General features: G+C 33.3%; 1 protein-coding gene across 1 annotated transcript in view; it reads left to right on the top strand.

Moving 5' to 3' along the window:
- Positions 1–18,458, top strand: part of LOC145258346 (uncharacterized) — a gene marked incomplete in the record, with an annotated part of 299,186 nt that overhangs the window by 199,739 nt on the left and 80,989 nt on the right. Inside the window, 4 exon segments of the mRNA XM_080116539.1 lie at positions 1,774–1,972; positions 7,850–8,087; positions 12,302–12,471; positions 12,835–12,931. Coding sequence (XP_079972665.1) covers positions 1,774–1,972; positions 7,850–8,087; positions 12,302–12,471; positions 12,835–12,931 — 704 coding nt within the window.

The raw sequence follows: 18,458 nt of genomic DNA, 5'->3' as shown, positions 1-18,458 counted from the left end.
TTGACATTAGAAAAATTACTCGATTTGACATTAGAAAAATTACTCGATTTGACATTAGAAAAATTACTCGATTTGACATTAGAAAAATTACTCGATTTGACATTAGAAAAATTACTCGATTTGACATTAGAAAAATTACTCGATTTGACATTAGAAAAATTACTCGATTTGACATTAGAAAAATTACTCGATTTGACATTAGAAAAATTACTCGATTTGACATTAGAAAAATTACTCGATTTGACATTAGAAAAATTACTCGATTTGACATTAGAAAAATTACTCGATTTGACATTAAAAAAAGGGTTGATATACCATAAGACAAGCAAATTATAATGCAATTCTGAATTTTTTACGGACCCACCCTCAAACCCACGGTTCAAATTCTTGTAACGCAGAGCCAACCCTCTTTTCCTGAGTAGAGAAAAAGAAGCATGCTTTCAACACCTGAAGAAGGTTGCAGGTTGCAGCGACCGAAACGTTGTGCTAATAACACCCAAGATGAGAATAATTGTCCGATTAATCAACATAACACAAATTGTAGTTTAATAGTTCTCGCTTGCAGCAAACCTTTAATTAGCATGTGTCTAAACATGCAAAAATGTGAATGTTTATATTGCTAAATCATTTCATCTTTTTGTTTATTTATTGTTGTTTATTTATTGTTGTTTATTTATTGTTGTTTATTTATTGTTGTTTATTTATTGTTGTTTATTTATTGTTGTTTATTTATTTTTGTTTATTTATTGCTGTTTATTTATTGTTGTTTATTTATTGCTGTTTATTTATTGTTGTTTATTTATTGCTGTTTATTTATTGTTGTTTATTTATTGCTGTTTATTTATTGCTGTTTATTTATTGCTGTTTATTTATTGTTGTTTATTTATTGTTTATTTATTGTTTATTTATTGTTGTTTATTTATTTATTGTTTATTGTTGTTTGTTTATTGTTGTTTGTTTATTGTTGTTTGTTTATTGTTGTTTGTTTATTGTTTATAATGCTAAATCATTTCATCTTTTTGTTTATTTATTTTTGTTTATTGTTGTTTATTTATTGTTTATTTATTGTTGTTTATTTATTGTTGTTTATTTATTGTTGTTTATTTATTGTTGTTTATTTATTGTTGTTTATTTATTTGTTGTTTATTTATTTGTTGTTTATTTATTTGTTGTTTATTTGTTTATTTGTTTATTTGTTTATTTGTTGTTGTTTGTTTATTGTTGTTTGTTTATTGTTGTTTGTTTATTGTTGTTTGTTTATTGTTGTTTGTTTATTGTTGTTTGTTTATTGTTGTTTGTTTATTGTTGTTTGTTTATTGTTTGTTTGTTTATTGTTTGTTTGTTTATTGTTTGTTTTTATTGTTTGTTTTTATTTTTTGTTTTTATTTTTTGTTTTTATTTTTTGTTTTTATTTTTTGTTTTTATTTTTTGTTTTTATTTTTTGTTTTTATTTTTTGTTTTTATTTTTTGTTTTTATTTTTTGTTTTTATTTTTTGTTTTTATTTTTTGTTTTTATTTTTTGTTTTTATTTTTTGTTTTTATTTTTTGTTTTTATTTTTTGTTTTTATTTTTTGTTTTTATTTTTTGTTTTTATTTTTTGTTTTTATTTTTTGTTTTTATTTTTTGTTTTTATTTTTTGTTTTTATTTTTTGTTTTTATTTTTTGTTTTTATTTTTTGTTTATTTTATCTATTTTTTATCTTTTTTTATCTATTTTTTTCGCTTATTTTCGTTTATTTGTGTTTATTTATTTTCGTTTTTTTTTTTTTTTCAGACGATAACTTTCCAAATAGTTCTTACATCCAATGAGAACAAATTGTACGCCATTTTCAATTATGATGCTGAAAAAATTAAATTCAATGAAAATGCCAATAATAGACCTGTTTTGATTGGCTATTTTCCTGGTAAAGGGAACTTTGTGAGCTTGCCATCTGAAAAGAACATTTTTGATTGGATAAAAACTCCATCAGCAGGTAATGATTCTATTCATAATTTTCAACCCCCCCCCCCCCAAATTAATTTTTTTCTTTTTGATTTTATCTCCATGAGCAATTTGAGAAAGAGACATTCTCTTCCTCTTTCAAGCTAATTTACAAAGTTTTGGTAGACACCATGAGTACATATGTTAATTAGATAGCAAAAGCCGGTTGGTTTACTTGTAAAATTATCCATGACGATAATATAAAGGGAGTTTAATTTTTAGTTATGCCAGAAGAATTGTTTAACAGGCATGTCCTTTTATGAATTTTGTAAATAAAATGAAAGGGGGACAAAGCAACTCGTTTTTTTATTTATTACTAGTGGAGGCGGGGTCTTTACCCAATCATAAAATACGCTTAAATGATATTTGAATTTGTCCAGATTTCGTATTGTTATAGTCGTGATTTCAAAAGTAAAAAAAAAAAAAAGTATTTGGGTGCCATCAGCTAGAATCGAAACCAAAACTGTAGCATTCAAAGCTGGTGACGTTACACGCATATGAACTGATTGAAAATAAACTAAGATGAATGTATGACTTTTTTCGATTTTCACTCATGTTTGATCCCCTTAAAAAAACTATTTTAACCGGCTAAAGACCCATAAAAGAATGGTTCATAAAAAATCCAATCATTTGAGACCCCTAGCGCCGCTCTGTGACTTTTAGTTTCGGAAGAGATAGTTTGAAAATATGGAGACACACAGATTTAGTGCCTTTTATATATATTAGATTTAAGATAGAGCGGAGTTTATAAAAAGTCAAAAAAATATAGAGTATGACCCGATGAGTCGCAATTAACAAATGTTGATAGCCTCTGCATCTCATGACTTGTTTGTATTTATTGTTTTCAAAATTATTTCAATTAAACTATGGCGTTTGGTTTTGCTGGGTACATCTGGTAGTACAGTTCAATTTGGAAAGCACAGTGTCACCATTTTAGTTACCGTTACTTCCAGGAGCACTTGAACTTTCATTTATAATATTTTTTGCTATTCGAGTTTTCTTTCACAAATATTGTGGCCTGGTAAACTATGCTTTTGGTTAGACATTTATTTTGAAGTGCGCAAAGTGTGCGGGATTAAGTTTATTAAAGTTTACGCATAAGATTATACTTCTGTATATTAATTTATGTGATTAAATGAAGTAGTCATATATATACACTGGCATCACAACCCGGCGTTGCCCGGGTGTTTGGAGGTGTATGTTGAGCAAAAAAAAAAAAAGCAGTCAATTTTTTTTAACTTTGACCCCTATTATAACCCCTTAACATTTATTGTTTTGGGCTCAAATTAAGTTAAGTTAGATCCATATCCAAGGAACCTATATCTAAAATTTCAAATATTTAGACCCAAAATTGTCGGTGGAGTTTGGTAGAGTTCTCAAAAGTCAAATCGTTGAACTTTGACCCCTTAAAAGCCAAATTTCTGGCTGAAAACCAATTACAAAGATTTTCCCAAATCTCAGTACCCTGTATATCAAATTTCGAGTCTGTAGACTTAAAAATTGAGTTATTTCGTAGGGAAATGTACACACACGGACACCTTCACTTTTATAGATATATAGATATTCTCAAGTATATGGTGTCTATATAATTGTGACATGGCCGTCACCGTCTGTCTTGTGTGTGTGTGCATATGTATGTTTACAGTCATTAGTGTGTGTTACATAAGATCTCAAGACGCATATCTTTTTTTTTTTTATTATCGGGTTAGGGTCTTTATTTGGATTTCGTCTTTGACAGGGCCGCCTTACATTGCTTAAGCGATTTGGATCTTTTTTTTTTTGTTTTTCTTTTTTCGTTTTCTCATCTTGAATCAAGATTCTCTCATTAACTCTAGACTCTCAAACTCAAACTGTGGACTCTTAACTGTGGACTGCCTAACAAACGCATGTGCATCTCCTATTTATTTTAAGGTGTATTCGTGTCGGGTTGTAATCCCCGTTAACCGACTTGCAATCTATCTACACTCACTGACCATCTTGTGCTGCACGGAGGTGTACGTGCTGTCAATAGAAGTCAATGGGTTTGATCTATGTCACCGGGAACTTTTTTGACCTCCTCTCACTCAACGCCATCCCACACTAATCACGCTATTCATGTCACTGACTCCACTTTTTCAACGTCTTTCCAAATTATCCATTAGTTCATTCTCTGATGTATTATTCTTGATAGCATTTAAATTCTCTATTTAAATATCGTTTCTGTAATATATTGGACAGGATTATCTCCCTTGCACTTCAATGAACTACGGATTATCTCCCTTGCACTTCAATGAACTACCACTAGAGGGCGCGACAGTCTTGAAATCTGTTCTTTTTGTAAATAAAAGGACCGGGAGACGATCTTTCCCTACGAGACGTACCGTCTGCCGATCCATCTATAATGTTATTTTGTCTTGTGCATTTTTATTCATTATGCATTGTTAATGTTGATATACATTAGTTTCTTGATCTGGTGACGATCATGTTTTTTTTGTTTTTTTTTGTTTTTTTTTTTGTGGGTAAACTTGCAATTACTTTACCTTTTAAATCCAATTCGTTTTTCCACTATATATGTTACCCAATAAAATGTATTGTTTTTGAACTTTCGAGAGAAAACTTTTTCTCTGATATTGACACGCCCCCCCCCCATGCCATTTTTATTTATTTTTTTTTTCACTTTCCGATTTCTATGCATTATCAAACTATCAAACATTGTTTTCACTTCCTTGTAAACGTTGCCGCAGTGCCATGTAAAATACAAAATTGTTATTTAGGATTATCTTAAATATAAAATGCAAAATTGTTATTAAGGATTATCTTAAATATAAAATGAAATATTATTTAGGATTATCTTATATGAAATGAAAAATTGTGATTTAGGATTATCTTAAATATAAAATGCAAAATTGTTATTAAGGATTATCTTAAATATAAAATGAAATATTATTTAGGATTATCTTATATGAAATGAAAAATTGTGATTTAGGATTATCTTAAATATAAAATGCAAAATTGTTATTAAGGATTATCTTAAATATAAAATGAAATATTATTATTTAGGATTATCTTATATGAAATGAAAAATTGTGATTTAGGATTATCTTAAATATAAAATGCAAAATTGTTATTAAGGATTATCTTAGATATAAAATGAAATATTATTATTTAGGATTATCTTATATGAAATGAAAAATTGTGATTTAGGATTATCTTAAATATAAAATGCAAAATTGTTATTAAGGATTATCTTAAATATAAAATGAAATATTATTATTTAGGATTATCTTATATGAAATGAAAAATTGTGATTTAGGATTATCTTAAATATAAAATGCAAAATTGTTATTAAGGATTATCTTAAATATAAAATGCAAAATTGTTATTAAGGATTATCTTATATGAAATAAAAAAAAATTGTTATTTAGGATTATCTTAAACTAGCATTTCCGCCCGGCGTTGCTCAGGTGTTTCGAAGTATATGTTGAGCAAAAAAAAAAAAGTGGTAGTAGGAAGGCAGGCTCGAACTCGTACGCCGAAGGGAGAAAAGAACGGCAAAAATATGTGACGTCTTTGCTGTTACGACCACCGCCACACTGGAAGTGACGTAGGTTTTAATTAAGGCTAGACAATCGAAAGGAGAGGATGACTTTCAAAAATATGGGCGAAAAAAGCGATCCCTCCCCCTGTAGAAAAGTGCGCAGTTGAAGGTGAAGATTTTAATGTTTTTAGCCAATTTTTCGATATTTGTTGTCTGAAAGCTCGAACTTCAAAATGATTTTGTAAAAATCTGTCACCTCTGTCGAAAGTTTTAGGCAGACATGCATACATACATACATACATACATTTATATATTCGTAACTAAAAATTTTCGAGCCAAACCGAATAAAAAGCTTGCCCTATCTCTGAATACCCTTTATATCAAATTTCAAATGTTTGGACCAGAATTTGTCTGAGTAATTTAGTAGAGACTGCAGAGGTCAATTTTTTTTTTAACTTTGACCCCTATTCTGACCCTTAACATTTGTTTTGGGTTCAAATCAAGTTGTTAAATTAGATCCATGTCCAAGGAACCTATATCCAAAATTTCAATTGTTTATACCCAAAATTGGTGGAGGAGTTTGGTAGTTTTCAATGGTCAAATCGTTGAACTTTGACCCTTTAACGGCCAAATTTCTGGCCTAAAACAGATTACAAAGATTTTCCCATATCTCAGTACTCTGTATATCCAATTTTGTGTCTGTAGACTGAAAATTCAGTTATTTCGTAGGGAAATGTACACACACACACACACGTTCACTTTTATATATATACTAGCGATGGGTACCCGGCATTGCCCGGGTGTTTGGAGGTGTGTGTGGAAACTCCGGGGTTAGTGGGGTTCAAAAAAATAAGTATGAGGATCGAACCTGAACCCTTGAGGCAAAGTTGTAAATTAAAGTGTGAAAAAAAAAACGTGCAATGTTAATCATTGCCCCACCATGACATGCTAACGGAAACATGTTTGAATTTATTTAATTACTTGGATTTAGCAGGTGCCCATTTTAATGAGTTAATGAGGTCAAGTTTGACTGCGGGATAGTATTCATTTACTGCTGAACGCTTCCCCTCCCCCCCAAGATGTTACAGGAAAAAGACTAACCCACATGCGGCGAGCGCCAAATGTTGAATATTTATCTTCCCGAAATCGAGCAAATTAAATAGACAGGCGAGCTTCGTTGTTAACTGTGAGATATTACGATTTATGTGATATAAAAAGTTTTAAAAGTTGTGAAGCGAGCGACCGCTTCTCTGAAAAAAGCCTTTTGTTGACATACAGAAAAAGCGAACACGCATACATACATTTTCGCTTTTATATATATAGATTAGCATGGTTCCCGGCATTGTCCGGGTGTTTAGAGGTGTATGCTAAGCAAAAAAAACGGTCAATTTTGATCCCTTAACATTTATTGTTTTGGCTCTAATCAAGTTATTAAGTTAGATCCATGTGCAAAGAACCTATATCTAAAATTTCAAGTGTTTAAACCCCAAATTGTCAGAGGAGTTTGGTAGAGTTCTCAAAGGTCAAATTGTTGAACTTTGACCCTTTTAACAGCCAAATTTCTGGCCCAAAACCGATCACGTAGATTTTCCCAAATCTCAATACCCTATATATCAAATTTCGAGTCTGTAGACTAAAAATTGACAGTTATTGTGTAAGGAAATGTACACACACACACACACACACACGTTCACTTTTATAGATATATAGATAGATATATAGATAGATCTATAGATAGATTAAACAAAAATATATATGTATACATAAACATATATGGAAGCAATTTTGTGTTTACTATAATTTTTTACGCAAATATTACGCAAGTATAAATCATGTAGAATATCTGCATAAATATAATTACAGATAATAGTTAACTAAAGATGATTATCCCATTAAAAAACCGAAGTAACTAATAGGGAATTAATTAAAATGAATGTTTAAAAGAATATGCAAATTAGCTAGATCTTTTGCAGATGAATGCAATTGTATGATCCATATATAAAAAAAAAGTTGTATTTTCTTTTTAAATAAATAGAAAAGAGGGTTTTTAATATGATTATCAATACACACAAGAAAAACGAATTTATAGGAGTATAGATATAAAATGAAATATTGTGATCTAGGATTGTCTTGAATATAAAATGAAATATTATTTAGGATTATCTTAAATATAAAATTGGGATTTGGGATTATCTTGAAGATAAAATGCAAAATTGTTATTTAAGATTATCTTAAATATAAAATGAAATATTGTGGTTTAGGATTATCTTAAATATAAAATATTATGTAAACTGAGACTTTTCTTTAATTATACAATTATTAAAAGATGCATTTTTGTATCCTTTGCTTCAGGTACAACAGGACGACGTGTCATAAAGGATGTTGGGACCAGTATGGAAAGTTCCATGCTTTGCCTGGACTGGTTTTGTGAAAATGAGAACCGGACACCACTTGTCAGTACAGCTGCCATTCCTTGTCCATGCACGAAACAGCAAGCAGACTTAGACTACACTTTCAAACTCAACGATGCTGGTTGCTTTGAAACGGCTTTTTTGAAAAATGGTGTTATGCAAACCTGTTGTTACGATGAGTAAGTTGAAACTGTTCCTTTTTTATTTTTTTCGTACACCTGCAATACCTGGCAACAACGGAGGTCGCGTGTGTATTTAATTTGCCTGACTTTTACTAGCTATTTTACCATCGCCACGTCTTCAAAAAGCGAATAATGGGGCGGGGGAAACCGTAGCTGGCTTGCAGCGCAAAACTAGGTCGAACATCACGTCACTTAACTTCCTCACACTTTATAAACCTTAACTTAACAAGCTTATCAATTCTTTTCCCCTCGTGGCCAAGATCGTTAGGTGCCTAGCGTTTTTTCCCTTTCGTTTCCACCTTTGCGTCAAGGCTTTGGGGTTCAAGCCTACCTTCCTACCAAAACTTTTCTTTTACACGCACACCTCCAAACACCCGGGCAACACCAGGTACCCCCTGCTAGTCTATAATATAAAAGCGGAAATGTGTGTTTGTGTGGGCTTTTTTTTTTTTTTGTACATCCGCGGTCACTCATTTTTACAACTTTTTATATGCTCCCTAGATTATAATATCTCCGATTTATGAAACAAGGTTGTCTCTTTTATTTCAGCGACTTCTAGGTTACAAAAAAGTGACATTTTAATGTTAAGCATTACATATTTTTAAATCGATTTATAATTGCCCTTCTACATACAGTATACACGGGGCCGTTTATTTTGGGTCAACTTGTATTTAAAACCCGCTGAGTCATGTCACGTGATCTTGACGTCAGCAAGCTGTAATGGCAGTCTGAATTTAAAAAACATTGTTGTTATCGGTAAAAAAATTCTTAACCCTCACACAAGCTAAACTATGAACTTCTATGCTATGACAACATAACCAAATTTATTAGCACGTTAAAAATAGTTAGATACGATAGTTAAACGAAAAATAACAAGCCAAAAATGTGAAGTAAAAAAAAAAAAAAAAATATGCTTACAAAAAATATTAACGATCGAAGTTTTTACAAAAAAACAAACCCAGATGCCATTTTCTTTTTTAGTAACACTCTAGAGTAAGGAAGACGAAGTGAGAGAGAGAGACAGATAGAGATGTCTAGACAGGAAACGAACTACGTAATTTAATAAACGCTACACGCTGAATCATAAAAAATGTGAAGTAAAATAAAATAATACGCTTGTCTATGTCCCCTATTGTCCTGCATTTTAGTATAAATACAGTGAAAAACGTGTTCTTGGCTTTCACGCTGCTCCCCCCCCCCTCCTTCCCACCATCATCTGGGGAAAGTGAAAACTAAAAATAATGATCCCGCGATGACCTCATTTACCGTCTTCCTGTCAATCAAACCTCTTTTAGCTTTATAAGTTTTAACTTAACACGCTAATCAATTACTCTCACTCGTGGTCGAGACCGTTAAGTAGATGGCATTGGTTTCCACGTCAAGGCTTCCGGGTTCAATCCCTCCTCCCGACCAAACGTTTTTTTTTTTTTATTACTTCGCTTATTCTTTAGTTTACCCCCCCCCCCCCCATACACAAGTTTACTTCTGCCATTTTTTTCCCCATTTTTGTTTTGGGTTTATTTTTGTTTTGTTTTTTTGTTTTTTTTTACATCGTCTTTTTTATAATTTTTTATTGCTTCGCTTATTCTTTAGTTTACCCCCCCCCATACACAGGTTTATTTATGCCATTTTTTTCCGTTTTTTTTTTGTTTTTGTTTTTTTTTTTTTTTTTACATCGTCTTTTTTATAATATTTAAGCAGGATTATTAATTACCTTCCCTCCCCCCCCCATACACACACCTACAAACACCCGGGCAACACCGGGTACCCCCCGCTAGTCTATAATATAAAGGGCAAAACTCTGTTTAAATGTATGTATGTATATCTGCCTAAAACTTTTCTCAGTGGCATCAGACCGGGTCAAAACCAGTACCGTCTGAAAGGGTGATGTCTTGGTCAAATAATATGTGAAAATAAGAAAAAAATGGACAATTATTTCCTTTGGAAATTGTCGTTCGTGATGAGGGAGGATAGCAAAAGAATCGTTCCTTCATGACAATTTAGCCAAACATGCATGTGCAAAAAATGTTCTTCCTTGAATTGATTAAATAGAAAAAAAAAAGACCTTACTTCGCTCACGCGGTTCTAGACCAGTGGTTATAGTGACAGCGTCATTGTCTTAAGGTTGCATGTTTGTGGCAGCATATTGGAAATTTTTATTTTTTCCCCCATTTTTAAAGTTTTAATATTTAAACAGGGTTATTTATACAATTTTCCCGTTCATTTATTCTTTATTTTCCCTTTTTTTTTTCCATCACATTTGCTGTTTGTTTAAAAAAAAAAAAAAAAAAAAAAAAAGTCTATAGAATTAGACGTTCACGATGAGGGACGGTAACAAAAAATAATTCCTTCATGATATTGTTTAGATTACGGACCCCCCCCCCTCCACACACCTCACTACACCAGGGCAATGCTGGGTACCTCCGCTAGTCTATGATATAAATCTGTTTAAATGTATGTTTGTCTAAACTTTCGACAGAGGCAACAGATTTTCACGAGAGTATGCTTTTGAAGCTCAACTTTTCGGACGACAAATATCGAAAAATTGGCTAAAAACATTAATTCCTTCACCCTCAACTGGGCACTTTTCTACAGGAAGGGGTCACTTTTTTCCGCCGATATATTTTAAAGTCCTCCCCTCTTTTTGATTGACTAGGCTTAATTTAAACTTTCATCACTTCCGGCTTTCAGTTTGGAGATGGACGCAACGGCAAAGACGTCACTTTTTTTTTTTTTTGCTCAGCACACATCTCCAAACACCCGGGCAATGCCGGGCACCCAGGCTAGTCTATAATATTTTGATTGCAGAAATTTCCCTCTGAATCAAAGTACCATAGGTTTTCAACAGCATATGCCAAATACAAATTTAATATATTTACCCTGATAGTCACTATCTTATGTAGCTTACGACCACCATTTCTTCCACATTCCTCTCTCTTTCTCTTTCTCTTTTCTCGCTCTGATTATTATTTTTCTTGCATGTTTCTGTGTCCGTGTGTTCATTTTACCATGCATCTCGCTACGATAAATTGCTATAACTAAAACAAAATTCAACTACCTAATTTACATTCCGCATTTATTTATGTATTCTCAGATTTTCATGAATCAACAACTATAATAAATGAGGATAACAGTCCACAAATAAATAACTAAATAAACTATTTTCTTTATTAATTAGCTTAAGGATATTTTTGGATAATGGAAAAAAAAAAGTTTGCCACACTAATTCATCCTTATAAAAAACAAATTTTCTCTTTTTTTAGAGGGGGGGGGCATTTAAACAAACTGAGCCACAGCAATGCGTGGATGTGTACGGCTAGTATTTTGATAATGTGCTGTAAAATGTATAGATAAAAATTTCCAGTTTAATATATTTAAATTATGTGCATTTAGGCAGTATTTTTTCATTTAAGCAAACATTAGAAATGACATTCTCTGCTTGATTATACTTTTATTTATTACTGGTTTTATAGTTATTAACAATAAAACAATGCATATCCAAATCATTTTAGTAAAAAAAAAATATTTTTTCTTTTAATGAAGTAATAATTGCTTTTTCTTCTGATGAGATAAGAGCAGAATGATTGATATAATTAAATGAATGATTTTGTGCTACGAAACAGGTGTTAAGAATTGTGAAAGTGAATGTACTTAAAGGAATAAATTGTAAGATGGTCAATATCTTGAAATTTGGAATATAGACTTGTCATTTATTTGTTATATATTATGTATTTAGCTGGCATGTTTTCATTTAGACAGACGTTGTTGAACCATCCATCCAGTGCGGTTGTAGCCGAGATTGAACTCCCTATGCGAGTTTGTAGTGTAATTCGAATCTTGTTGGCAGCTGAATACTTAATGCTTCGCCAGGGCTATCAAGGGCATATTTTATTGTGACGTCATCACTAAACGGGGTGCCTACCACAGTTTAAGAGTCCCGTCTACCCTTGAGAGAAGGATAGACCACGCCAGTTTCTCAACCTGGTATTTTACCTCGTGGTTCATATGTACCACATTGTTGAACAATGCAGAGTATTTTTGCTTAATCGTCTTTTTTTGTAATTTCTCCATTTTTCATATGGTTGTTCTAATATCTGTTGAATTTGTATAAAAAGTCCAATATATATATATATATATATATATATAATTTGCACACACACACACACACACACACGAAAGTGCTTCAAGTTCATTATATTTCTAACTTCCAGCATCCACGGAGCGCTCCTTCTTGATTTTCCTGACGGTGGTATTATTTACAATAGTAGTGAAGATATTTCTGTTGGTCGGACACATTGTTGCGTTGACTACAAACTCTGCAACCTCTTCTACGAAATCTACCCATCAATCAATTGCAGCAAATACAAAATTCCAACTGAAGGTAAATCGAATATTATTAATGACTTTTTTGGCTTGTTATCGCTTTGTGCAAAATTTGCTACCTGAAGCATTAATTTAAAACGAACATTCATTTGATCAACTAAAAATTGTTTAAGAACTTTGCATAAACAAACTGTTTTGAAGTCACATTAAGATGCTAATATTTTATTTTGAAAAAAATTGAACAAATTTTGAAACCACATTAACATGCAAATATTTTATTTAAAAAAAAATTAAATTATTTTGAAACGATGTCAAGATGCAAATAATTAAACAAAACAAAAAAAAAACCAATTGAATAAACAAATTATTTTGAAACAATAACAAACTTTTTCTTTTTTTTTTTTTTTCTTTTTTTTGACAGTTCTTATTTGGGATCCATTAATTTTCAACTTCGCAATTGGAGGACAAAGTCAAATTTTTTACGGATCTGGAGAATATGATTTGATCCATACAGACAGGTATTTTATCACTTATTTTTTTACACAATATTTACATTTAATTTTTGTCCATTCTTAAGATCATATGTAAGATGACTACCTTTTCCGAGTAAAATTAATCTTTCAAACAAGTTTTGCACCACTTTTCTGTTCACTTGCAAGGATTCAGATCAAGATACGATACTAAACCTTATAATTACTTATTAAAAAATGAACCACCTACACTTTTAAATTAAAAATGTTAAACACAGAAAGATGTCTAATAAGAACAGTACAAAAAAGACAACCGACGTTTATGAGCCATGTCTACAGAAAAAAGTGGAATAGAACAGATTGGTTTGACAAGAAAGATTGTTGGTAGAAGAAGCATAGGGAGACAGCAAAAAACATACGTTGACGTCTGGACGTCTAGGAAACATGAAAAATAATAAGGATGTTGGAACCAGTATGGAGAGTTCCATACTTTGCCTGGACTGGTTCTGTTCAAATGAGAACCAAACTCCACCTGCCAATGCAGCTGCCATTCCCTGTCCATGCATGAAGCAGCAAACAGAGTTAGACTACACTTTTAAACTCAACGATGCTGCTTGCTTTGAAACAGCTTTTTTGAAAACTGTTGCTGTGCAAAAACTGGTGTTGTGAATTCATGAATGCCTCGAGAGATAGATAGATGGAAAACCATGGTCGTTACTGCCTGTACCAGGTAGGACACCACTTGATGATGACACTTTGAAAATTTCACGTAATTTGCATTGAATTATCTTTTCTCTTTGATTGCATGTGAAATATTGATGCTGTAAGTGTTTAACATTGTCACTTATTTGATACGTTTTTATGGAACTCTGCCCAGACAAGGCATGAAGCCATTGATGTAAAAAGAGGAAAAAAAAATTACTTCAAGGTCAAAAACTTGCCAACACTGTCAAACACATTCACTGGTGCTACCACATCAGGCTCTTTTGGCTTCCTGAGACGAAATGCACCTACATTGATGTTTTTTGTTTTCTGATCTTTTTTGTAAAACTTAATTTTGTTCTGCAAAACCAAAAACAAAAACAGCAGCCCCTCTCCCTCCCCTTTTTTTATTCCCCCCCCCCCACTCCCAGACACTGTTGGAGTATCAGAATACACCGACTGCCTCCTGCAGAGAGTAAAAGTCCCTCAATGGGTATACCTGTTGGCCGTAGGTGGCGACCCGTAATGCCTTAGAATGGGATCCTGATGGCTGAGCAACTCACGACCTCGGAACCAAATGGCTGTGAGTTAGCAACACTCCGCTTTGGCCCTTACTTCGGCTAGACGGGCGGTCAGGCAGGCTCGACCCGACCAACTGGCTAGTCATGATGGTCCCTAATAATAGTAAACCCCCATAAAGAGAAACACATTACAGTCATATAAAAAATTAAAAAAAACACATACACATACTATCATTAGAAGGCGATGGCAAGGGCCAATCAGATGGTGAAAGCTGATGCTATTGACAACTAACCCTTTCTACACCTTGCTGGGTCCAAGGAAATGAAAAAAAATCGTCATAAACAGCTACACTCACTGTTTGAGTATATCATCATTGTATCCCTGAGATGCTTGGGCGAATGGGTTTCTCCCCAACCATCTCCCAATTTAGGGCTCTGAGGAGGGTGGGGCAGCAAGGATGATGAAAAAAGCAAAAAATATTCTATGGCTTCCAAAAAAATTAAAAGGCCCCATCCAGAAAGCGATGAAGATGAGAACACAAACTTTCCGGAGTATATAATCTTGAAATCGCAAGATAACACACAAATAACTAAAATGTCCCCATTCAAAATCGAAAAAATCAACAAAAATCTGAACACAAAACAAATTAAAAAATTAAAAAATGGAACTTTACTTATACAAGTATCTACTAAAAGTAGTGCCGAAGAAATTTTAACATGGACAAAATTCCATGATGTAAACATCAAAGCTTACCCTCAAAAACCCTCAACACCTCAAAGGGAGTCATCAGATGTCCAGAACTAAACACCTGCTCTCTAGATGAAATAAAAACAAACCTAAAAAATCAAAAAGTTATAGATACTAAAAGAATTACAATAAAAAGAAACGAACAAACAATTAACACCAACACATACATATTAACTTTTAATACTCCCACTCCACCAACTGAACTCAAGATTGGATGTATTAACATTAAAGTAGAAACATATATCCCCAGACCACTTCGCTGCCTAAACTGCCAAAAATTTGGCCACTTCAGAGAATACTGCACCAGGAAAACAGTATGCCCAAAGTGTAGCAGTAACAAACACCAGAAACAGAATGCCAAGGAAATATAAAATGCCCAAACTGTGGTGAGAATCATCCAGCATACTCATCGCTCTGCCAAAACTGGATCAAAGAAAAAAAAAAAATGAAGTAAAATTTACCAAAAACATAAGTTTGACTGAAGCCAGGAAAATTATTGAAACAGCTACCACAACAGAACCAACTAGATCATACGCAGGTGCAACCAAAAATCAATTAAAAACAATAGAAAACACTGAACTAAAGAAAATCTCTACCCTCATAAAATCACTTCATGAAATAGTTGAGACCTTGAGAGCCACCTTACGGCAACTGCCGTCAACTCCAGCTGTACTTGGAAATAACTACCAAACAATTGAAAGTAAAATCTCACCAGATCCAAAAAACCAAACACAATCCCCTAACAAAAAACCCACACAAACTGAAAACATCCCAAAATCAAAAGAACACTCGCCTAGTACCCTCCGCAAAGGAACCAGAAAAGAAGAAAACCAAACAGTAGACATTCAAAATAGATTCCAAATTCTAGAAAAAATGGAAACCGAAAACACCCTGAAAAAAAAAAAGAAACCAAACACAAGTAATCAAGAGGGAAAAAATGAACAAGAACCCAAAACAGCAACATCCCAAGCAAGATCCAGATCAACGTCCAGATCCAAACAAAAAAAAGAAAGAACCCAACCAAACACTCCACCAAAGATACAAACTCCGACAAAAAATAAACAACTGGAGGAGATGGAGGTAGAAGACAAAACACCCCCAGACAAATAAAATGGCAGAACATAATAAAAACACTCAAACTATCATTCAATGGAACTGCCGAGGCATTAAACCTAATTTTAACAAACTCCTTATACTTATTTCACTACACAACCCAGCAGTCATCTGTCTACAAGAGACATTTCTACAACACAACAACCACCTAAAAACAAAACTACGAACAGTATCATATCCATAATACAGGCTTACGATCCAATGGAGGCACATCAATCCTAGTAAGAAACGATATCCTAAAGAGCAAGCTTACTGTCCAAACCAATCTTCAGGCAGTCGCAGCCCAGGTCACACTCCCAAAAACTCTCACAATCTGTTCTCTATACTTACCTCCTACTGAACCAATAAATAATACTGAATTAGAAAACCTAATCAAACAATTACCTTCACCTTTCATCCTTCTAGGAGACTTCAACAGCCATAGCACACTATGGGGATGCAAAACAACCAACTCCAAAGGAAACAAAATCGAACAATTTATAAACAACAACAATATATGTCTTCTCAACAAAAAAGAACCCACCTACTTAAATCCAACAAATGGTACAACCAATGCCATTGATCTAACCATGTGTAGGGGACTAGGATATATAAATACCCCAATCCCGTTACAAAAGAATAATGAAACGAATGGGAATTGAAGGAAACAAAGACTCAATTAAATGATAAGATAAATGTCGTTTATTTGCTGTTGAAAGAAATGAACGTTTTAGTTATAACATGTCCGCGCGTATGTAACCCTTGTTCGTTACAGGACTGGTGTTGTAGCAAGAATAGGAAATGTGTTTTCATCTCAAGTTCTGGTCACGATTGTTTGTTCACGCGTGGGAAGAGAAATAAATGTTGTAGGAAAATTGAGAATAGTAGTCCAGCGTGTAGACAAAGAAGAGGATATTAGAGTTGTCATCAGTTAGTAGGCAGCTACGCGAAGGTGTTCTTAGTGGCCAGTAGTAGATGTAGAGAGAAAGAGTGAGAATGTATACATACAGTCTTTAGCTCGTGCCCCATACATAGTAGGAAGTGGGCGTGAGGTACGCGTGCGCGCGCGCCAAAACGGCGGCGGCTTGTTAGCCCAACCTCTCTCGTTGGGAGTTGGTCCTAAAGAGGATTAAAAACAGCTTATCGCCTTGTTTTTATACTCGTTTCCAGAGTGTATTTTGCGCATGTGTATTTCCTTAGAAAGCGGACGTGACGTCGTCCATGTGCTGTGTTCGTGTTCGCGTGTGTATATATACGTGAATGTGAGTGTATGTACGCGAACGTGAATAAGTGTACATGTGTGGACGTGGGCGCATATGTTTGTGTGCGCGTATGTATATGACAGCTTGAAATATGAATGTGTGTTTTGTGTGAGACTTGAAAAAGGCTCATACACATATGTGACCCATCAACCAAGAATGCAAAAAAGCCATAAGAAAAAGAAAGGCAGCCTTAAGGAAATTCAGAAAGCAACCCATAACCAGTAACCTCATAGAATATAAATGACTCAGAGCAAAAGCATGTAAAACAATAAAGGAATCAAAACAAAATTGTTGGCAACAATTCGTCAATCAAATCAACACTTCTATCAAGCCTAAAACTATCTGGAAAATGATTAGAAAAATCTCCGGGAACGATAACCCCACCCTAAACAATCACCTCCTCACTAAAAACAACAAAATAACTGAAAACAAAGATATAGCTGATACACTGGCCAAAACTTTCGCCAACAATTCATCATCGAAACAATACAAAAAACAATTTCAAACACTAAAGGAAAATCAGGAAAAATATAAAATAAACTTTGATTCCAATAACCAAGAACCCTACAACGAGACCTTCTCACTAGATGAACTTATTGATGCCATAGAAAAATCCCACAACTCTGCCATGGGACCGGATGAGATCCACTACAGTTTCCTAAAAATATACCACTCGAATCACTTAAAACTCTCCTGCAAATGTTCAACAAAATATTGATAAAGAAAGAATTCCCCAAAATATGGAAACAAGCCACAATAATTCCCATAGCAAAACCGGGAAAAGATTCATCAAATCCAGAAAATTACCAACCTATTGCTCTAACAAGTTGCTTATGCAAAACCATGGAAAGAATGATCAACTTCCGTTTAATGTGGTACCTAGAAACAAACAATATCATTTCAAAAAATCAATATGGCTACCAAAAAAATCGTGGATGCATTGATCATATCATCAACCTAGAAACATATATCAGGGAAGCTTTCATTAAGAAACATGTAACCACCATATTTTTTGACTTAGAGAAGGCATATGATACTACCTGGAAATATGGTATCATAAAAGATCTCCACAACATTGGACTAAAAGGTAGACTACCTGAATTTATAAAAAACTCAAGACAGATCTTTCCAAGTTCGCATAGACTCAACTTTATCAGAGCCACAAAATCAAGGAGTGCCTCAAGGCAGCATATTGTCAACAACTATCTTTAACATAAAAATCAATAACATTATAAAAGAACTCTCTCCTG

This window comes from Euprymna scolopes, chromosome 33, assembly GCF_053919585.1.
Source record: "Euprymna scolopes isolate OS-2025 chromosome 33, ASM5391958v1, whole genome shotgun sequence".
Lineage (NCBI taxonomy): Eukaryota > Metazoa > Mollusca > Cephalopoda > Sepiida > Sepiolidae > Euprymna > Euprymna scolopes.
Note: the sequence above shows the minus strand (reverse complement) of the source record. Positions and strands in the feature narration are given on the sequence as shown.